The 21,839-nt window shown below is 43.4% G+C and overlaps 4 protein-coding genes and 1 pseudogene across 5 annotated transcripts; 3 read left to right on the top strand and 2 right to left on the bottom strand.

Moving 5' to 3' along the window:
• Nucleotides 1-30: 30 nt before the first annotated feature.
• LOC117866049 (U2 spliceosomal RNA) lies at nt 31-185 on the bottom strand (annotated as a pseudogene).
• Nucleotides 186-634: 449 nt separating this feature from the next.
• On the top strand, nt 635-4,828 carry LOC117862686 (protein trichome birefringence-like 11). The gene is made up of 4 exons (XM_034746186.2): nt 635-1,303; nt 2,593-2,988; nt 3,526-3,684; nt 3,955-4,828. Exons 1-4 carry the CDS (start codon nt 855-857, stop codon nt 4,331-4,333), a joined length of 1,383 nt encoding a protein of 460 aa, XP_034602077.1. The 5' UTR covers nt 635-854; the 3' UTR covers nt 4,334-4,828.
• Nucleotides 4,829-5,027: 199 nt separating this feature from the next.
• Nucleotides 5,028-8,554, top strand: LOC117862687 (peptidyl-prolyl cis-trans isomerase FKBP42). The gene is made up of 7 exons (XM_034746188.2): nt 5,028-5,184; nt 5,539-5,718; nt 6,516-6,605; nt 7,003-7,187; nt 7,336-7,458; nt 7,543-7,695; nt 8,072-8,554. Exons 1-7 carry the CDS (start codon nt 5,121-5,123, stop codon nt 8,396-8,398), a joined length of 1,122 nt encoding a protein of 373 aa, XP_034602079.1. The 5' UTR covers nt 5,028-5,120; the 3' UTR covers nt 8,399-8,554.
• A 1,536-nt stretch (nt 8,555-10,090) lies between these two features.
• Nucleotides 10,091-12,646, bottom strand: LOC117862688 (AP2-like ethylene-responsive transcription factor AIL1). The gene is made up of 8 exons (XM_034746189.2): nt 12,278-12,646; nt 12,090-12,172; nt 11,319-11,327; nt 11,145-11,239; nt 10,935-11,008; nt 10,801-10,851; nt 10,576-10,658; nt 10,091-10,415 (listed from the first exon to the last, which is right to left on the bottom strand). The coding sequence occupies exons 1-8, from the start codon at nt 12,574-12,576 to the stop codon at nt 10,234-10,236; spliced, it is 876 nt and encodes a 291-aa protein (XP_034602080.1). The 5' UTR covers nt 12,577-12,646; the 3' UTR covers nt 10,091-10,233.
• Nucleotides 12,647-12,817: 171 nt separating this feature from the next.
• LOC117862683 (uncharacterized) lies at nt 12,818-16,964 on the top strand. Of its 2 annotated transcripts, XM_034746183.2 has the most exons (8): nt 12,841-13,493; nt 14,286-14,558; nt 14,645-14,773; nt 14,856-14,924; nt 15,054-15,212; nt 15,670-15,880; nt 15,990-16,325; nt 16,430-16,964. In XM_034746183.2, the coding sequence occupies exons 1-8, from the start codon at nt 12,897-12,899 to the stop codon at nt 16,564-16,566; spliced, it is 1,911 nt and encodes a 636-aa protein (XP_034602074.1). In that variant the 5' UTR covers nt 12,841-12,896; the 3' UTR covers nt 16,567-16,964. The 2 variants fall into 2 exon arrangements, with proteins under 2 accessions (XP_034602075.1, XP_034602074.1); XM_034746184.2 differs by lacking the exon at nt 16,430-16,964 and having other exon boundaries at nt 12,818-13,493; nt 15,973-16,248.
• The last annotated feature ends 4,875 nt before the right edge of the window (nt 16,965-21,839 follow it).

Raw genomic sequence — 21,839 nt, 5'->3', positions numbered from 1 at the left:
ATTTGGGGCCTACAAAATTTCTACTTTGATTTGGTTTGCGCCAGGCTAGGGCTGTAGTGCCAAGCCCAAGCGACGCTTGAGGGCCCTGGACCCTCCCAAACAAAAAATAAATTTAATATCGACGTGGGCACATGGCCCACATATCAGATAAACTGATATCCCTTTCTCGTGGGCCAGGAACTGATATCATCTCCCATCGCAAGCACACACACTAACTAAAATGAACGCAGTCGATTAAAGCCGCAACCCAGGACAGGAGGGTGAGGATTACCAACCGATTGGGATTACCCCACCCATGATGAAGACTAGCACATACCTTGGCCTTGATAACTCTCCTACCTTGGCCTTGCAAGGCCGGCACGGCCGAATTCATGGCCTCTCAAGTCTCAACTGCTCGCTCGGTGCCCCCTGTTTACACGGCTAACTGCCGCGCACTGATCGCAGCCGTGATTAGTAAACTGCAGTAATGGCGTGTGACAAACTGGCAATCGACAGCGCGGTGATTACTACTAGTAACGAATGAACTAGACATTTGGGATTCCACCACGTGCCTGAAATCCAACCGTAACGAATGAACTAGGCATAGACAGATTCGGCTTCCCCACGCCAATCGCCATCTCCGCCAACAACTTCCTCCACCTCCTGCACGCGGGCGCACGACACTCACGCAGCGCACGCGGCACGCACCGCTCCTCTGACTAGCCACTACTAGACCCCCAGGCTCCAGGTGCCCGCGCGGCGGGGCGACACGCACCGAGGCCCGAAGCACCAGGGCGCGGAACGAAGAAAACCTTTGCCCCTGCTGTCGGACTCCGTTACTGGTTCCGCTTCCGGAGGCGGCGGTGGCGGCGGCAATGGTGCTGGGCTCGCCGGTGAAGCGCCTGGCGCGGCGGGCGGCCAAGGGCCCGCTCGAGAGGGCCGGCCTGGCGGGGCTGGCCGCGGCGGCGGTGGCGGCGGCCGCGCTGCTGGTGCTGCTCTGCGCCGCCTCGCTCCGCTGCTCGTCGGGCGCGCTGGCGGCGGCGCCCCGGAGGCTCTGGGCCGGCGGGGTCTCCATCGCGGCCGAGGCAGAGGCTGCGGAGGCTCAAACGCGAAGGAAGGTGGCGGCGGCGGCGGCGGCGGCGGGTAATGAGGATGAGTGCGACCTGTTCGACGGGGAGTGGGTGCGGGCCGACGGCGGATACCCGCTCTATGACTCCAGGGACTGCCCCTTCCTCGACGTCGGCTTCCGCTGCTCCGAGAACGGCCGCCCCGACGCGTCCTACACCAAGTGGCGGTGGCAGCCGACGCGCTGCGATCTCCCCAGGTGGGTTGGTCTGGATTCGTTACTTGCTTCTTCCTTTCCTCCATTGGCGGTTGCCCCGTTTGCCTGCTGGATTCGGGGGTGTAGTTGAGAAACCACTTGAGCGTCTCCAGAACTCGCGGTAGATTTCTTAAGCTTGTCGAAGTGAAGAAACTTGGGCATCCCAGTTGAAATTTCATGCTGCATTGTTAGTTGAATCAGTCTAAAAATTTGACTTGGGCATCTCAGTTGAATTTTCATGCTGCATTGTTTTTCGAACCAATCTAAATTTGACAGTGCTAGTTCAAACTTTCAACTTCCAACAAGGGTCCTTTAGTACTCAGGACACTCCGTACGTGTCATTAGTTAGGTTTGGATCGGTGGATGCGCAATTTGCCATTAGATTATTGCAACACGAGGCTGTCGACACCACTTCAGCATGGGACTGTGTAGTGCGATTGGAAACTCGATGCCCTTTGCCTGCCACTCGGTCAGAAGGCAATGTTTATACACATAGTTAGTCCTCAAGAAGGTAGTTAATCAAATAGTATTCATTCTTTAATTATTCAGTCGTCAAGACATTGCCATCTTGCAACCTGTGATGGGAAGATGGCCTCGTCCAGTTATTTCTTGACCCGATAGTATTATGCACCTCTATCTAATCTTTGATTGTAACGCTCAGCTGTTTCTGTTGACATAAAGGTTTGTTCTTATGTCCCTTATCTCTGAATTGAACCCAACATCGAATGCCACCTGTACAGTACGTGTATTTCATTTCACAAGCTAAAAATAGGGACTGATGGTGTTGGTTGCATGTGCTATTGACAATGTTGGTTCCACAGTGCGGGCATCATCATTGGTAGCATTGTTAATTCATTAACCGCAGTTAATTGGGCACGTCCTTGGTTTGAATTGCTGATTGTGACATTTTTTTTTAGACAAAGCTGCTTGTGACATTTAGTGGAATCTTACGTGTTTTATGTTCAGGGTGTGTTGAAACTGAAAGATGATACGTAATGATTGCATATTATGATAGAGGAAATTAAAGAGGAATTACAGTGGTAACCTTTGGTGGCAAATTAAAACCTTCGAAGAAGTCTAAGAATAACTGGGATTATCAATTTCTTTCTACTTAAGTTAACCTATAATCATCACACTTTCTAGTTTGTAAGTTCATGGCTTTGTTCTAAATCATGTCTGTCTGGTGCTTGTGGTTTAGGACTGAAGAACAATCTGGAAGATCTACATTACCACTCTAGCAGAATCGATGCCATTTTTTCTCACATGGTCATATTCTTTCTTTGATTTGTTAGATTTGATGCCAAAAGCATGCTGGAGAAGCTGAGGAACAGAAGAGTAGTATTTGTTGGTGATTCGATTGGAAGGAACCAATGGGAGTCCCTACTTTGTATGCTCTCTACTGCTGTTCATAACAAGAGTTCAATCTATGAAGTTAATGGGAGTCCCATCACAAAGCACATGGGTTTCTTGATTTTCAACTTTAGAGACTACAGCTGCACTGTGGAATACTACAGATCCCCTTTTATAGTCCTTCAAGGTCGTGCTCCAGCTGGAGCCCCTGAGATTGTTAAGTACACGATTCGAGTGGATGCCATGGATTGGATGTCTGATCGGGGTAAGTGGAAGGATGCTGATGTATTGATCTTCAACACTGGGCACTGGTGGAACATTGAGAAAACAATAAGGGGGTAAGGATAAACTTGGATTATGGACTTAGTAGTATTATGTGCTTCACTTGGCGACAATTCTTTTTAGATGTGAATGATCTTTATTAAGATCATTTGGTATCACCTTCAGTTAGTTCTTATATCAGTAATTTCGTAGAGAAATAGCTATCTGATCCATACATTCAAGATTTTTTTTCATTATTGTTTCTTTTCTGTTTAGTTTCTTTATAATATTTTTGTTTTGTTGAAATGTGATCATGAAGATCAAGAATTCACCTTTCAATTTCAGACTTAATGTACTTCACACTTTTACCAGTGATGTGGCAGCACTTCTAATTCTTTAATATTAGTACCTAGTTATCCACACCCATGAGGTCATGGCATATATTCATATATATGATTTTCTGTTAGCTGTTGGAGAAAATGTTGCGATCCTGAATCTGTTAAATCATACTTTATAACACCTTTTTTAGAAGAAAAAAAGCATCACATTTTCTGATAACCATAGTTGAATCTTATGCCTACTTGAAGCTGACTTGCTGTTATGTGTTAAATCAGGGGTGCCTACTTCCAAGAAGGTGGTGAGGTGGAAATGGATATGACTGTTACTGATGCATACCGAAGATCAATACAGACATTGTCCGATTGGCTTCACAGAGAAGTTAACACAAGCAAGACCCATGTCATCTATCGTACATATGCTCCTGTGCATTTCAGGTCTGTATAATTGCTCAGTTAGCAGTGAGTCAGTGATCACCTGCCTCATCTGTTTCCTTTCTCAAGAATGATCATATAGTGTTTGAGATTCTTTTATGATATGTTCAAAGTAAATCATATTACTGTGAAAAGTGCTTGAAGCCTTTAGCAGCACTCATATTTTCCTATTCATTATTCTGAAAGCTATATCAAAATACATTATTAAGATGTGTTTTCCAGTGAATATGTTAAACTGTTTCTTTAATCTGGAGTCATCTTTATATTATGCAGAGGTGGTGACTGGAAGACTGGAGGGAGCTGTCACTTGGAAACTCTTCCAGATTTGACTCCACCCGAATCGCTGGAAGAATGGGATGATCTGCTTAAACCTGTGAATGATGTTCTAGGGAACAATCTGAGACCCAAGCTTTCTGGATTAGATATGCTGAATGTGACACAGATGACAGCTCAGCGGAAAGACGGCCACCTCTCGGTATACCTAAGCCCGTCAGGACCCGTCCCTCGCTACAAACAGGATTGCAGCCACTGGTGCCTGCCGGGTGTCCCGGATACCTGGAATGAGCTTCTATACGCCCTCGTCATGAAAAGGCATACGAAGACAGATCAGAATCTTTCCCTTTCTGGTACTATAACTCCGAACACTGGCTGATAATGATGATCTGCTAAGTGCTCCCTGTCTGAAGTCTGAAGAGGGAGGTGGTAACTGGTAAGGTAAATGCAGCAGCTGGTCATTGGCAAAGCAAGCTTCAAAGTCATCCTGAGCGATGGCACTGTTGATTGATCACACACCAATTAGGTAGGATGCCAGAATGGCGAGACACATTTTTGGATAGTGGGTGTCAGTTTGCAGGAAGCTGCAGCACCCTGCCGTGTTTGTACATGTCGAGGTTGGTGAACAGCTGAGCAGAGGTAGAAGACTGTTCAGCTTTTAAGGAAAACCGTATGTTTCATGCGGAGGCTATTAGTGTTAGCGGTGGTGAACATAGCTCACTGCATGTGAACAGAACCGTATGTAAATATGTAGCGGCGGCAGCGAATTTGGCAATGGTTTTTAACCAAAACTCACTGCATGTGATTCAAGAATTTGTAAACTGCAATATTTCCTCCACTGCTCGATCTGCATGGCTCCTTCATATTTCGTGCCTGGTGATGGTCTGTATTTTATACGGTGAAGTTTGATGTGCAAGTTGAAGCTCGTGTCCAGAGGCCGCTGTCCCAGGGTGAAGACCAGGAAAGATGATGGTTGTTAGCTGTTACAGTAGTTGTTGTTAGTTGGGACTGGACTTGGTGGGCCGGTACGGTGGGTTCTTGGCCCAAGAAACTGTAAGACCTCCCCTCCTCTCTCGCCCTCCACTGCGCGTACAGGTATCGGTCCCCACCCGCGCAGCCTAGAAGTTTCCGCCGGCCGGCCGTTTCCCGGCCAGCCACCCGCAGCGATGGCCGCCGTCGAAGAAGATTCGGCGCCTGCAGCCGCCGCCGCCGCTTCCGATCCCGCCGCTGGTGAGTCCCTTCCTCGCTCGCGGGAACTATCTCTCCGCCCCCACGCGTGCCCAGTGCTCCGTGGAGGTGGAGGTGGAGCTCCCTGTCCTCTCGTCGGTATTCTCACTTGAGCCTCTTTGTTTCGGATACCTGTCTGCGCTTTCTGTTGGGACCTGGGACTTTGAAGATTAGAGCAAGCTGGCCGCTACTTTACAATGAGGCGGTTTCGAATTCTGCTATTCACAGCTGCTGCAGGACACTTTCCTGAATTGTAATGTGGCTAGATAGTGAAATTGGACTCTGTATCGAGATGGCGAGCAATTTCTGAATCCTCATCTCTGTTTTCCTCTTGGTTCTTCTTTTTCTGATTCTCAGGCTCCAGTGATAATGAAATAACAGTGGAAGAGGCCTCTTCTGTGCATACTGAACCTCCCCAGGATGGCAGTGCTCCACCCGTGGTTTCCTCTGATATGGAGGTTCTTCATGATAAAGTTAAGAAACAAGTCATCAAAGAAGGCCATGGCAAGAGACCCTTAAAGTTTGCGACGTGCTTTGGTGAGTAATGGCATAAATGGTCCGTTCCAGTGCTTGGGATGTTGGTTTCTACTTTCTAGATAAGAATAACATACTGCACGAGCCATATATTCTACTCTATAATCGTATCCCGTTTGTGTTTGTTTGCGCTGTTTCCCCCATCTAACGGTTTGGGGCAACACATATAACTTACATGTTCATCAAACTTCGTTCTCTTTCCCAGTCCCAGGATTATGATCATGAGATGCTAATGGCCTTGGTTGCTTTCAATGTGAATAGCACTTTTATAACTGAAATGGGAATACGTAGACAAGTTCTCTATGTATCTACTATCTAGGCATAGGCTGCTTTCTCAACACAAACACACTAGAATACTTTGCCATGTAAGCTAGTGGAATACTGGAGGCTTAGAGTTCTAGATATTTAATACTAATTGTGCCTTCCTGTTACTCTTTTGCATTCACTGAGTATTAATATCTTTTGCTGGTACCTATCCAGTTTGTTGCTCTAATGCTGATGTTCTATTTATCAAAAGTGTCCCACATCTCGTTTCTATTCATCGAGTAACAACACCTATTGTTTTTGTACTCTAATTGATTATGTCAATTTTCAAAAGTTCAGATTTGACCCCCCCCCCCCCCCTCCCCCCACCCCCCTTTTTTTTCTTTTTGAAAGTTGCCTAATTCTGTAACCGCACGTCAATCCTTTTGCTATTGGAAGGGGGCATGCACATGCACTATGATTTAGCAACATGACAAAGTGCTTCAAAGGAGAACAGCAGTGAATTAACTTTTTCTTTTCTAAATCTTGTGTTGCAGTGCACTATAGAGCATGGGTTCAAGGATCATCTCATAAATTTGAGGATACGTGGCAGGAACAGCATCCGATTGAACTAGTACTTGGAAAAGGTGCCACAAAAATCACTTTCACTTATTTTATACTCAGCTTTGCTCGGCTGCACGCAATTTCATCCATCAACTCCATAAATTTAAACAGCTTCGTTTGCATGCTGTTATGGTTTTCTAGTACAATGATGATGACTCTTAATGAGGATCTGAATAGCCAGTTATCCAGCCAGTAACTTGTCATGCCTGCTATTAACTGGTTAATGTGTTGTGAGATGAAAGAGTGAAATATGCATTACTCATATCTGATTTGTACCTTTTTATGTTGCATTGCTCAGCAAGCCTACAGGTATGGGTAAATAACCTGAGAATTATATGGGCATCATCAACACTACATCAGTGTTTATCAATGATAATCGCCTATGGAGTAACTTTCTAAAGCTTTTTACTCCATCAACAGAGAAAAAGGAAATGTCTGGTTTAGGCATTGGTGTTGGCAACATGAGAAGCGGGGAGCGTGCATTGTTGCATGTTGGTTGGGAGCTAGGCTATGGCAAAGAAGGAAGCTTTTCGTTCCCAAATGTTCCTCCAATGGCAGACCTTGTTTATGAAGTTGAACTTATTGGATTTGATGATATCAAGGAGGTAGAGAAACAAAGCTCTCCCACCTCCACCCCACATAATGCTTTAATCATTATTATTTTGAAGAGTAGGCTGATATTATTCGTATTGATTAGCATTACTTGCTTTCCTCAAGTTGGGAACTTTCAAATCATGACTAACTGTGAATCAGGGGAAAGCTCGAAGTGACATGACAGTTGAGGAGAGGATTGCAGCTGCAGACCGGAGAAAGATTGAAGGCAATGAATATTTCAAAAAAAAGAAGCTTGAGGAGGCCATGCAGCAATATGAAATGGTTAGTGGCATACTTCACTTTTGGCATGCTTATAGTTCTTCACATTATTCTGATTTCAGTCCTCTACTTTGTTCCTTTTTACAGGCAATTGCGTACATGGGTGACGATTTCATGTTTCAATTGTTTGGGAAGTACAGAGACATGGCCTTGGCTGTGAAAAATCCATGTCACCTCAACATGGCTGCGTGCCTTATCAAACTAAATAGATTCAATGAAGCTATTGTGCAGTGTAGCATCGTATGTTATTCTACTACGCCCATGAGAAAACTCATTCTTCAATGCATGATTTACATTCATGAGTGCATTTTTCTAGTTTGCGTAGACCTTCACATAAACTATACATGATTTTATGTTCCGGTGGTAAAAACATGTCTGCTTAAGCAACTAACCTCATGTGGCCTACATGAATTCAGGTATCAACATGCAAGGTTCTGCGTTAGAGTTATCAAACAGCTGATTTTGCACCTTTTTCCGCTCTTTTCTTAAAAGTGCTGATTTTATGATGATTGATCAATAATCAATTGAACAATCCCATGTTCCTACTGCAAAATTACCCTTTGTCTGTAAAATTACTGATTTGATGGCCAATCCTTTCCGTTATCTTATTCTTCAGGTCTTGTCAGAGGACGAAAGTAATGTGAAAGCACTATTCAGGCGAGGAAAAGCTAAATCTGAACTTGGCCAGACAGAATCGGCCAGGGAGGATTTCCTGAAAGCGAAGAAATACTCCCCAGAAGACAAGGAGATCCTTCGGGAGCTCCGGTTGCTCGCAGAACAAGACAAGGTTCTGTACCAAAAGCAGAAAGAGCTATACAAAGGTCTCTTTGGGCCAAGGCCTGAAGTGAAACCAAAGAAGGCAAACTACCTCGCTATTTTCTGGCAGTGGCTGGTGTCCTTAATTCATTATCTGATTCGGATGTTCAAACGTAAGAATGAGTAGGGTAGTTTACCTGGAAATTGTTTAGAGTTGGTGCTTTGGATTCCATGGCCATACGACCGACCTTGTACTTAACTGGAATTTCTGTTCAACTTTTGATCATTTGATGATGTATTTGAGCAGTTGGGATCAAATATAGTTATTATAAACTCTTTACAATGTTGTGTATTGGCCAAGCTTGGAGCCAAAGTTCGTGCATTCTTTCAGCTGAAGTTTCAAAAAGCTTTTTATGCCAGTGAATAATACAGTTTTCACATTTTAGATTATGCTAGTAATAATACTGTTTCACTTGAGCTCTAGATTTCATTCTCCTGATGAATGCTGTTGCAACTGAAACTGCAGTTGCTCGCAGAGGAGCACAAAAATCTCAGTTCATTGTTGGTATTACAACCATTCTAAATTCCAAGCAAAAGCCAAAAGACATACTGGGACCTTCCACGGCTCTTTTGTATGGACATGGAACTGCAACCCATGCAAATATGGATGTTCAGGGACATCCCATAAGCACATATACAATATCTTTAAATTACAGGAAGGCCTGACCTATGGAGGGTGGTGGAATACGTAAATACAAATAATATGCGCAACACATGGAAAATACTCCTGCATTTTCTGAGGTAATTCCCCCTAGACTCCCCACCAGCAACCGGTGCAGGCACAGCTATAGAAAACAAAAACCCTACCAAACAAACCTTCAAAAACATGTCAAAGTGGGCAAATCCAACACAAAACAAACAATTATTCTTGTTAGAGCCTGTTTCTAATATCTTAATCCATAGAACGATAGTATTGGATTTACCTAATCTGTGGAATTGCAAACAGTAGACACTTATGATTGATTTTACTCTTGGGAGTCAAGAGTGCAGGATTTCTTAACAAATTATGCAACAAAAAGCATCCAAACTTTGTGGCACCCATTTACTTGTAAATTGACCCCTGTTATAAAGATAACTGGAACTGAAAACAAGATAATTTTACTTGGTGATAAACTTGATGCTGAAGAGCACTGTCAAGATAACATTTCTCTAAACAAAGGAGACCACAGAACATGGCAAGTAAATTAGAGCATGAGACAGTGCATTAGACAGACATAATTACTCCAACAAATTTGCGTGTCACATAAAGATGTCTCGACACCATTGATGGCCTATGCAAAGCTGGAGCAGTTAGCAGGGCCGAGGGTGTCCTTCAGGAGATGATTCTTAAAGGTGTTAAGCCAGACATTAATACATATACTTGTCTGATCAATGGATATTGCACTTCAGGACAATGGAAAGAGGTGGTTCGAATGCTCAAAGAAATGTCCACACAGGGGCAGCGACCAAATATTGTTACTTATAATTTGCTGCTGGACTATCTTTGCAAGAATAGAAACAGCAGAGAAGTTAGAAAGATTTTTGATTCTATGATTGAAAAGAGCATAAAACCTGATGTAACTACCTATAGCATTCTGCTTAATGGGTATGCTTCGAAAGGAGATCTTATTGATATGCATGATCTCTTCAATCTGATGGTAGCTAATGGTATTTCACCTGACCATCAAATCTTTAACGTATTGTTCTGTGCATATGCTAGAGGTGGTCTGATGGATGAGGCAATACATGTATCTGACCAGATGAGGCAGCAAGGGTTGAGTCCTGATGTAGTCAACTATGGAGCATTAATAGATGTACTTTGCAAGTTGGGAAGAGTGGATGAGGCTATGCTTAAATTCAATCAGATGATCAATGAAGGGGTGACTCCTAATAACAGGAATACCAGAAGGAGGGTGAAATATTATGACAAATGAAATGAAATGGAAAAATAATGTACATGTTTCTATTCTAGATGTCTAGTGTCTATTGTCCAGCGAGCTTCATGACCTCAGATGGACCTTCCAGCTTTGCCACTTCTGACGGGCCTTCTAGTTTTCTCAAACCATCTTCACAGTAGTTACTAATGTCAAAGTTGGTAACGGCATGAACACCCCGAAGCTCAATTGCTGCTATGTCATAAGCTTCAGCCGCCTCTTCTTCAGTGTCTGCAAGCCATGGGCAATTTTAATTAAGGATAATTTCGCTAGAAATATCAATCAACTGTAGCTTTTTAGTTTTTAGTTGACAGAAACAAGCTGTAGTGCCTAGTGACTATCATTCAGAAAAGCTTTGGAAGTTCAACAAGGTAGAAACCTTATAACTCACCGAAAGTCCCAAGGTAAATGTCTTTGGTGTCTCTACTCTCACCAATCCTACCAATTCGTGCTTGCCATTTACCGTCTTTTCGTCTGTTGGTAAAAAAGTGATTAGAGAAAGTTGCAAAATCGCAACAGACCATTCAAACGTCCCTAGTTAAGCACAACATTTTTTTCCCTCCATTCAAAGGATATCAAATGGTTATTAGTTCATTTAGCAAAGAAGAATCATCACCTGGTTACACCCCGGTATGATGAAGTACCTCTTGAGAAACAACTGCTTTGCCTATAACAATAAATCATGACAATAAAAAAGAAAGGACACATCATATAAGTACTACAATATAAATTTTTGAATGTACCACTGACCTCCTTATGTAGGCAACAAATTCATCTTGGGACATGGTATTCATAATCTCGATTTCTTTCTCATAGTCAGAAATCTGATAATAAATAAAAGCTATTAATGCAATTTACTTTCCCAGTTCTTGAACAAGATACGCTAGTTCCTAAACATATCAGTATGCACTAAGCAACATTCACTTCTTACACAGAATTATCAAGGAAAAAAAATCTTACACTGAAGTTCAGTTTGGTGTTTGGACCTGTGCCCCAATATTTAAGGGCTGCCAAATCATGTGCCTTTGCAGCCTGCTCTTCAGTAACATAGCTGCCTGTAATGCCAGAAAAGAAGTTAAAACTTGAGCAGTTTTGTGTTCCAAATGAGCCCCTTCCATGAGTAGCACCACTCACCTAAGTACACTGAAGACCAAACAGCAGCCAAGAGCAAAAACCAAGTTCCATGCACAAATTAATGAAGGATCAGCTTAAGAACACTGGAAAATTAAGGACGTGACTGGACGTGCTATTAGGAGAATGACTCTTTATCCAGAGCATATGCTGATATCATGAATCCTAATGCATTTTTAAGCATCTTATTCGTCTTGTATTGTGACCCATTTGCACCTTATTATGGCGATTAACATTTCTGATAGACAAGCATAAAGATTACAGAAAACATAACTTTGAGCACAATATATGTACCTCATAAAGCACAAGTTTTGGGGTGCTATATATCCTATTTCAAAGACAAATTAAAAAGAACATCGATAAACCATTCACGAATACAAGATTGACGGCGCACCTGATGCACCCATCCATAGGCACTAACTTTCTTAACACAAAAATACTATCCTAGCATCATGGTCTATCCTCCTTTACAGGTAGAATTAGGATAGAGCATACTAGGTGACTTGCTGAACTCTAGTTGCTGCATTGACGATGCAATTAGGACACCATGAAAGAGGCCAGGAATATGATGTACTCGACTGATTAGCTACTCTGCTGCAAAAAGCAAAAAGAAATGAAATCTGGAAACTGATCCTGCCGTTTAGTACATGGCATTGACGCACCTAATTAAACTGCAGAGTTGGTTTCATCTCGTATATATACAACAATGGTTGAAACATTCAGAAGATTTTACAGTGAGCTAGAGCTCGGAGTTGAGGTTGGTAGCGCGCATACCGTGCTTGCCCTTGCGCTTGCGGCCCTCGACCTGGCTGGTGTTGTCCCAGAGGTGCGCCTCGTACTTACCGCTCCACTTCAGCCTGCGGCCAGAGCAGCAGCGAACAACCTAATCAATCCAAAGCACAACGAGAGGCACCCGGACGGGCAGTACCGCCCCCCTATTCCCCAGGGTTGCCAGCCCGCACCGTGTGACGCCGTGGAACCGCGAAGACCGCGGCGCGGCGTACTTGCGCATGGCCTCCGCTACCAGCTTCCCTCCCCCGCCTGCGCCGGCGCTTGCGCCTCCACCCGGCTTCCTCTCCTCGCCGCCGCCGCCGCCGCCGACGGCGAGCTGCTTGTCGAGCGCGGCGATCTCGCCGCCCGGACCCGCCGCGGCGGGGGGTTCGCCGGAGGCGGCGGGCGGGTTGGGGGCGTCACCATGCCGCCCCTTCTGCGGGGTAGAAGGGGCGGGGCCCGCTGGCGATTGGGGTTGGACGGTGGCCATAGCTGCGGGTGTCGGGTCGCGCTGGGTTTCGCGAATCTTCAAGTGCTCGCGTCACAAACACAACAGAGAGAGGAGGTGGTGGAGGCTGCCGGAGCGGAGAGAGGCCACCAGGTCGGGGGCGAGCTGAGCTGACGGCCCAGGACGGCATGACGGAGGCTTGGCAGTGCCATACCGGCCCAACAAGCCCGTAAGCAGGCGGCCGCGCAGCCTGACGATGGCGATGTGGTTTCAGAACAGTAGAATTTGGTTCGATTACCGAAGGGCCGGGTTGCATTATTCCCTCCCTTTCCAGCCGCCGACCAACGCAGCTCCCCTGCGCCATGGACGCCGTCGCGTTCCCCCCGCCCCCCGCGCCCTTCCTCGACGACGACTTCGATTTCGGCGACTTCACCTTCGCCTCCGCACCCGCGCCCGCCGCGCCGCAGCCGGCCCTCGCCGATCCCCGGCCGGACACCTTCGCGGCCTTCGACGACGACTGGGGCGACTTCGTGGCGAGCGAGCTCGGATCCAACGCGGGCGCCCCCGCGCCGCCCACCCCTCCGACGGCTACCTCCGACGCCGCTCCCTCCTCCTGGGAGAAGCCGCGGGGCCCGCTCCCTCTCTCCCTGTTCGGCGCCGGCGACGACCAGGAGGAGGAAGGACCGGGGGGACCGCTGCCGACGGATACGGCGCCCCAGCGCGCCGTGTCCTTCACCACCGACGGATCGAGGCCAGCGGATCTGAAGGACCTCATCGCCGGCCTCTACGGATCTCAGCCTTCCCCCACCGCCGGCGCTGCGGATGCGGGTCCGCAAGATGAGGCGGAGGATGGCGAAGGGCTCGGAGACGATGATTGGGAATTCACGGCGGCGACGGCGGAACCGGCCGATCAGGATCGAGGCGGACGAGCGCTTGGGGATGGGATTGGAAAGATTGAGGTGAGCGTGGCATCCTGTGATGCATTTCCCCTTCCGTAGCTTATTTAGCTGTCTTTGCCAAATTGCCATGAGATGTTTGGAGTTATTAGTTGGAATGACTGTATAATGACATTGGCACTATCCGAAAGAAACATTCGGATTGCCCTAGTATGATGTATGATTATTTCAAGCATTATGGTGACGAAATGTGGTACTTAACAGAATGCAAACTTGAATAAGTGTGGTGTAAAATGAAGGGTGGGCTACTGGGATGATATGAATGACGCAGTGTTTGGGGTAACAGATGGAAGGATTATTGGTTCCTTACATGCTTGTAAATTTCAAGCTAGGCTGCCAAACCTGGCCTGCTTTAGAAAATCACCGAGCAAACTCATTGGTTTCACAACACTAGGACCTCTGGACTCTGGTTATCAAAAAGTAAACCATTATTGTCATATTCAATATAAAAGTGCAACTACATTGCATGGTCTTGTTTTGCCTATTTTTATGTACAGCTAAGGTGTATGTTGGTGTGAAGCTCTGACTGAAAATCCGAAACACCATTCAGACAAATGGCAGTCGCTGAGGATATGATAGCAACGCAGTGTCAATGATAGTTTGTACTAAAAAGGGATCACACTTATGCAGTTATGCTTTCAATGATAGATCATTTAAAGTTTTACAGAAGAGAATTCTATTGAACTACAGCATTACCAACCCTGATCAACAATTATTTCTAGATTTTGTTCTTTCTCTTAATCTGTCAATTTGTCCATTTCCATTGGTTGATCCAAATGTTTTCATATCTTCCAGGGTATAACAAAATCATTGAGCACTGACCAGGAAGTCCAGTCATCGTTAACCAGTGTTGATGAAAAATTGAACCATTTTCGTCAAACTACTGTTGATATTGGGACTTGTGAGTCCACGGGAGAATGTGTGAAGGCCTCTGGTTACTCTCCGCCTAATAATTCAGCCATACTCAACCTGTACGAAGAGAGTGTTCGGGCAGATGTTATTCGCATTGAAGAAAGCTCTGCAGAAAGTGTGCAGAATTCGTATGATTTGTTTTCTAACAATGAAATGGTGAGATTTCAATATATTTAAGTTATCTGCTTACACACAGTTTTAGTTTATTTTTCTTTCGACGTACACTAATGATCAGTGATCAGAACTCTTCATTTGAAACAGATGAAAACCGTTCTAGTAGCTCAACAGGTGATTGCATTTTGATTGAATTCTACCATAGGTTGAAAGAAGAGTCCTTGACATTAGTATTCCAGCATGTGAAGGATCTTAAGGTCGGTGATTACTCAATACACTATAAAGGACTTTATTGGTATATTTTGTTTCATGATTTAGTAACTAAGGATATGCCTTCAGGCAGCACAGAAGGTTTTTACACTGTCTGGTGAAAACAGGAAAGCAACAGCAATCGGAAGGGAGATTCAGGTGGGTTCTGATTATCTGTGGCTATAAATGAGATTTGTCTTTTGAATATATTGAAAATTGCTTTGAGTTAACGTGCATCAATTCAAGGACTGAAATTATAATTTTTAATGCATTTTCCTTAATCTCCAGGAAATATATGACAAACTAAAAGATTCTTCACTGCCCAATGGCTTTTGCACAGAGGAACATCCTAGGGATGTATGTATAACAGAAGTGCTTAACTGTATCAAAGAGGAACAACTGAAGGATTTTGAACAAGAGTATTGTTTAGCAGAAAAGATTTCACGGGTATGTATAATTGTTTATGTTACGTAAGTTCCTGCTCATTATCAGTATGCTGTTGTAGGAGCTTTCCCTACTGTTGGCAGTGCAAAAATCACAAATAAAGTTTTCCTTCTCGTAAATTGCTGTCTTGAAATATTGATTTTTAATCTAAATTTATTTAATATCAATACACTAATATTCTTTCTCAACCACCTAATTTCTCTCTGCTCAGTTTGACATCATGATTTTGTCTTGATGTCACTGTTTATTATTATCACCAGTAATCCCTTTTGGTAAATGACTCTTGAAATTTTTCTTGAGTGAATTTCTGTTGTTTATAATGTGCAGTATGTGCACTCAATCTTGCAATTTTTCCCATCTGCTTCTTGATAGAATGATTGATGGACTGATGATCTGATTTTGATTAGGGAAAGTAAATAATATATTGATTGAACATTTTCTGTGTGATACATAATTACAGGCAATTGAAGATACAAGTGTGGCAGTTGAACTTTACAAGCACAGTGTTTCCACCCTTCATACATTGGAGCTAGCTTCCAGAAAGGAACAAGGTGACTATGTCGGTGCATGGTACAGTATGCTTCTGCCCTGTGCCCAAGAATTGCAGCATGGTGCAGCGATTTGGCAAAAATCTTGTCATACAAATGTCTGCGACCAAGTGATTTCTGAAGGTATAAATATTTTGCACGATCAGTAAAGCTTTATCGTTTGTTTTTGGATGATTGTTTATCTTCACAGATGGAATTCAACTATAAACTCTCAGCTATGTTGGTTTCACAGGTGGTCGTTACTTTATTGCTCTTGGGGAGATATATAGAGTTGCACAGATTTTATGTTTCTCCATGCAGTGTTTCAAGCCTTGGGTTCTTGCAGATCCTGGAATGTTGAGTAAAATGCTGGTTTGTTTGGACAGATGTATTAATGCTTGGACAAGTGGTTTAGAAATGGCTCTTAAAAGGGTTGTTGACAGCAATCACTTAGATGCATCTGTGGCTAAACCTCTTTTGGAGTCCATCAACAATATTAATGAACTTGAGGTGCCCAGTCTACAAAATTTTCTTCCCACCAACAAGACAACATGTAGACTAAGCCTCCTCCCACCCAGTTCTGTACCAGGTAAAACTTGTGCTGTGGTTCCACTATTTTCAGAATGAAATTTTTTTGGCTGTCTGATTTCTCTTTCAAGAGCTCCACGAATTACTCCTGTTGCTTCCATGTAGGAATGAAGTTGATCATGTGGAATGGCAATCACTATATTGTTAAAGTTGCAAATTTGTGGGCAAATTGGATATCTTCTTATCCTCCGCAGATGTCAGTCACTCCTGTTGTTGAGGAACAACGCAGCAACACTTGCTAATCATGCTGAATAACCCATCAAACTAGTGACCTATTCTAATGAAAGCATTGGAAGCTTTTTGAGTAAAAATTGTTCATTAAGTTGCCCTGGGCACAATATAGAGTAAGCGCCCTGCCATCACAGGGCTGGAGGACCGGTCCACATGAACTACTGCTTTTTTTTTCTGGTACAAATTGTAGCCTCTCTATACCATTCCTTCCATAGTGCCTGACAATGGCACTAGTATAGCAAGCTAAAAGGATATGTGCAGTTTCGAACATTGTTGTCTGAACATTGTAAAGGCTGGACTGAAGCGATCAACACATGTAAGTGATCACGAAGCAAATGAATTTGTATATTACAAGCTATGAGTAGTTGAATACTTGAATACAAAGAGAAAGCTGTGAACTGTTTTGCTATGTAACGTGTTCGGCTTTATTGTAAACTTTGTTTTGCTGAATCAACCTCAGCGTTGGTTCATAATGACTTGCTAGAACAGTATCAGCGTTCATTCACAATGACTTGTCGTTGATTCACAACGGCAACTGGTCATCTAGAACACACGCTGGTACTTATCTAATTGAGTTCTTGCGTAGGATCTAGACCAGACTGCATTCACCTAAGCGTTTAAACACTGACAGGATGGTAGATTTCATGCCAGTATAAGAAACAGATCAAGGTACTAATAACCTTTCTCCCAATTGAATTGATAAAAAACAAACGTGATGAGCAGCAAAACGAATAGATGAACGAAAAACAGGCTCTGGTCAAACAAATAGCAGGAATAGAATGCAGTTTGATGGAGCACATTTAGGTTGTAATGTTGCAGAATTTGACAACTTCGACCTACATCGTAGGAGTTTTAAATTGCTAAGCAATCCTGTGAAGGCACCATAGGAAAAACTGCTTATTTTGCAAAGGCCAATAGGTTTCGCCCGAGACAAAAATCGGCAAAAAATGCCCGTCCAGTCATCCAGCTCAATGATCTTCACAACCAATGACTCTCCTGCTATGTGCCAAACAACGACAGTCATGGAATTTGACCACACCAGAGGCTTTGCCGTGGTCAAGATAAACCTTCAGAACTGACTCATTTGCAGCGCTGGTAGACTCGGCCTGAAAGGCAATGTATGTGATTAATAACAACTCACCAGACAATCACTCATTAGTTCGGACAGGAGTAATCAATCAATTTGCACCACGCAATGGAAAAACACGAAACATGACAAACAAAGACTTAATATCTGCTCAGGAGATTAAGACACAATCAGAGTTAAGCACCAAGAACAAGCTAAGTGGGATCACCACTTCAAGCATTATCAGTTTAACGTAGCCTTCTCCTGTAAGGATTGGCTCCATTAACCAGAGAATTTTTAAAGTTGGAAATATCTTTTGATTAACCATAATATCAGACCATGCAAAGGTTTAGAATTGAATTGGTGAGCTGCATTGTAGTGTGCTACAAATCTGTAGAATTCCTCCCTCCCCAATGATAGGGATTGATGTGTTTTACAACTGAAAGAAATCCAACCAGTATGTGTTTTGCATACTAGATTCATGAATTAAAGAGATTGTTAACTTACTGGATGCCGTGGATCAGCAAGCATCAGGGAAAACAATGAGTGATTGTCTTGCCTAGAAGAAACCATACAACAAATACGAGTTACATAGTGCCAAATATCAGCACAGGCCTGTCTTCTCAAACAAAAAAGGAGTCAAGGCTCTTAATTATTGTTTTCAATAAAAATGTCTCAAGAAAAGGAAGATACCACAAATGCAGTATTGAGCGAAATCCTACTAGAATCATGAACGAACAGAGTACTAGGGAGAAATGAACCAATATCTATCAAAATTCAGAACAACACTCTGCATGAGATATCAAGAATGTTGCCATGTGGTAGATCATAAGTTTGATAGCCATTCTATACTGAGTATCACATGGGACATATTGACATACAGCTATTCTATACCGAGTTATGCAATTTTGTATGTTACATGTTCAATGTCAACAAGAGAAACTTCACAAGACCAATGTTACCATTCACAAATAAATGAAAAGCATGCCAACAATAATGAGACAATGCCCATATGCACAAATAGGAAACATGAAAGATCATGAACACTACCTCAAAAGCATCAGTGAAACTCCACTTCAGTTGGTTTGTCTTTAGACAAGGAATGGCAACAGAAAGAACAAGCATGCTGGGCCTATATTTAGCGGTGAGCCTGCTGATCACATAGATATACATGAGACAAATTTCCACTAAACTGCAGAACTGTAGAAGCAATATTCATTTCTATCTACCTTGCAGTCCGTCCAGAAGTGGTGAAGCAAATGAACACAGATGTGTTAACTTTGATAGCAGCTCTCACCTAGAAAGCGGTTAATCCATAGACTAAAAAAATTCGTGTTTCATGAAAAAATTGTGACGGTGATAAAACATCAATAGAGAGAAAAAGAGTTTCCCATGTATATTAAACAAAGGCTGTATTTGACAAGCAATAAACTCCAAGTGGGTCATGGGTTCTCCCACATGTTCCATAGTTCGCTTGTAGTATAAATCATGGTTGAATACCTTCTCAGCCTGTAAAAGTTGGCAAGCGAATATAACTAAATCAATCAGATGCAGAACAAAAAAAACAGTCATCATATATGCACTGAAGTAATGATAATTGTTAAAAATGCAACCCTTTTTCTAGAAAACATATAACTCAATAGAAATTTCACCTCAGCACAATTTTGCCCACTGTTGAGCTAATATCAATTGTACATAAGTCACGAGTCTCAGCACCAAGGTGAATGGCCTCACTTCCTGCAGTAAAAACAATGGCAATTCATGATTGAACTGTCCTTTCCGAGTGCACTGGTCCCAAGTCTACCCAGATTTTCAAAAAGCAACTAAAACTGTCAACAACTTGCCGTCAAGTACTGCATTTGCCACATCAGTAGTCTCCGCCTGAGCAGGTTTGACGTTGTTAGTCATACCATCCATACCATGACTCCATGAGTGACTACAGCAGGCTTTCCAGCCATGTTGCACTTGTGCAGAGCAGATGTTTTAAACAAAAAGACCTGCAATGTGGAGAATTGGAGAGGTAAAGATCAAAGGCAAAATAAACTAGCAGTAAAACATGGACAGTTATGCATCCTAAAACGATTAAGGAAACATGAGCTACAACATTTAAAGTTCTGATGCTAAAAGTTCATGTGTATTGTCTATCTGCTCTAGCAGCTTAGGATTTTGGGTAAACTGGTAGGTGAGAAACTCAACCTGATAACAGTGTCAAAACCTTGGCAACGCAACTTATAAGAAAAAAAAATTAGTTGTGACCCATTCAAGTCCAGACAATAAATGCTACTGATGGACCGAATAACACAAAGCTTAAAACATTTTGAATGCGTCATCAACAGAATTATAAGTAACAACATTTGGTCGCCACATCAGGTTTTATGCCCTTTTCAATCATAGAATCAAAACTCTTTCTAGCTTCTGTGCTGTTTCTATCCTTGCAAAGATAGTCCAGCAGCAAATTATAAGTAACAACATTTGGTCGCTGACCCTGTTTGGACATTTCTTTGAGCATTCGAACCACCTCTTTCCATTGTCCTGAAGTGCAATATCCATTGATCAGACAAGTATATGGATTAATGTCTGGCTTAACACCTTTAAGAATCATCTCCTGAAGGACACCCTCGGCCCTGCTAACTGCTCCAGCTTTGCATAGGCCATCAATGACTGTGGTGTAGATCACAACATCAGGCAAAATCCCTAGATCGAGCATTTCATGAAATAGGCTGTAAGCTTTGTCCACCTGATCCTCTCTAAAGAAGCCATTGATGACAGTGCTGTATGCCACCATGTCTGGTGGGCAGATACCATCTCCATCATCAGCCATCATGTGGAGCAGCAATTAGCACGTTGAGGCCACTGGGCGTGGTACGTTGAAAACGTGCGTGCAGGCAACCGGGCATGCAATGGCCTGGGTGTCGCACGTGTAAAATGGCCGGCCATGCAAAGCGAGCGAATGTTTGAGCACAGCTCAATGGCATTTGGGATGATGTCTGCGTCCGGCCAAACTCCAACTCCCTCCTTTCGCCTGCTTCTGGCTACGGGAAAAAAACAAAAAAAGGAAGACGACCGGTAGAAGAAGAATTAGGCCGGCCGGTGGGTGGGCGCGCGTCCTGTATGCATAGGTATGCAAGCTCATTTGCGTAGAGGCCGGATAATTAGGCGCTAAGTGTCCTAGCTACACTACCGGAAACTGAGTGTTTGCGAGTGTTTTTTTGGGCTTCGCCGTGTGCCGTGGACACACGGCATAACGCTAGCTCGATCGAGGTACGTATAAATCTCTCTGGACTCTCTGGACTGGGTGAAGGATTTGGACAACCTGCATAGGAATGCGTAAGCGTGTGTCACTGCAAACTGATCAGCTCAGATTTCGCACAAGACGACGAACCAACGGCGGCGAGCCCGACCTATTTGGTTTAATTTGCTGCGCCGCCTATGTTAAGGTTAAGCCGTATTAGTAGTACGAGGCACGGCAAATCTTGCTGACTCGGTGTCACCAAAATCCAGACGTTAATTCGGTGACAAAATCCAGAGTTCCAGACTCTAAATTATAAATGTGCACTCGATCGCTAGAAACGTTAATTAGAGTGACTAACAAAAATTGGTGACGCACAGATTATAAATGTGCTTTGTAGTTCTTGACATGTATTTCCTTATACATACGTTAGAGGTTCAATTTTTCTTTCTTTAAAATTTAGGCAATTCCGGGGTTCAAGAGATAATCCACCACATTGTAGATGGACATATGCCCTCTGGCCTAGTGGGTATGCGCTGGAGCTCAAGAACCTCAACACAACATAATTGAATTCACATCAATTACATATCGATATATTACCATAAATAGTCACGGTAAGATTGTAACAATAATTGTGGTTTCAATTTTTTTATACTTTTTATTCAAAAAAGAAGAAATTAGTGGATCTTATTAGTTTGTATACTCTCTTTATTTTCCTACTATACATAGTCATATATGTTAAAATACTATCATTATACACGAGTTATTAAATTTTCTAAAATTTGGGCACATTTGTTGCAATGTCTAATTTTTCATAACTTCTTGTCATGAGTCTAGCTAGCTAGCTAAGGTGTCTTGAGCATTTTGTTTAGCCCCACACGAACAACTATCAAGCAAGCAAGTGCACTGGACACACATGAACTAACGCTGGGCATGCTAGCTACTCTAATACTCCATCCATTATTCCACACAGTTCCATGCATGTTCCA

Source organism: Setaria viridis, chromosome 7, assembly GCF_005286985.2.
Source record: "Setaria viridis chromosome 7, Setaria_viridis_v4.0, whole genome shotgun sequence".
Classification (NCBI taxonomy): Eukaryota; Viridiplantae; Streptophyta; class Magnoliopsida; order Poales; family Poaceae; genus Setaria; species Setaria viridis.
Note: the sequence above shows the minus strand (reverse complement) of the source record. Positions and strands in the feature narration are given on the sequence as shown.

Bases quoted from the DNA above. Each gene is read 5' to 3' on its own strand.
- LOC117862686 (XM_034746186.2), top strand. From the start codon at position 855: ATGGTGCTGGGCTCGCCGGTGAAGCGCCTGGCGCGGCGGGCGGCCAAG. The intron at 2,989-3,525 runs GTAAGGATAAAC...GTGTTAAATCAG, and splicing joins ATTGAGAAAACAATAAGGGG to GGGTGCCTACTTCCAAGAAG. The intron at 3,685-3,954 runs GTCTGTATAATT...TATATTATGCAG, and splicing joins TATGCTCCTGTGCATTTCAG to AGGTGGTGACTGGAAGACTG.
- LOC117862687 (XM_034746188.2), top strand. From the start codon at position 5,121: ATGGCCGCCGTCGAAGAAGATTCGGCGCCTGCAGCCGCCGCCGCCGCT. The intron at 5,185-5,538 runs GTGAGTCCCTTC...TCTGATTCTCAG, and splicing joins CGCTTCCGATCCCGCCGCTG to GCTCCAGTGATAATGAAATA. The intron at 7,696-8,071 runs GTATGTTATTCT...CTTATTCTTCAG, and splicing joins CTATTGTGCAGTGTAGCATC to GTCTTGTCAGAGGACGAAAG.
- LOC117862688 (XM_034746189.2), bottom strand. From the start codon at position 12,576: ATGGCCACCGTCCAACCCCAATCGCCAGCGGGCCCCGCCCCTTCTACC. The intron at 12,173-12,277 runs GTGCGGGCTGGC...CTCTGGCCGCAG, and splicing joins CGGTTCCACGGCGTCACACG to GCTGAAGTGGAGCGGTAAGT. The intron at 11,009-11,144 runs GTAAGATTTTTT...ATTTATTATCAG, and splicing joins ACACCAAACTGAACTTCAGT to ATTTCTGACTATGAGAAAGA.
- LOC117862683 (XM_034746183.2), top strand. From the start codon at position 12,897: ATGGACGCCGTCGCGTTCCCCCCGCCCCCCGCGCCCTTCCTCGACGAC. The intron at 13,494-14,285 runs GTGAGCGTGGCA...CATATCTTCCAG, and splicing joins ATGGGATTGGAAAGATTGAG to GGTATAACAAAATCATTGAG. The intron at 15,881-15,989 runs GTATAAATATTT...TTGGTTTCACAG, and splicing joins CGACCAAGTGATTTCTGAAG to GTGGTCGTTACTTTATTGCT.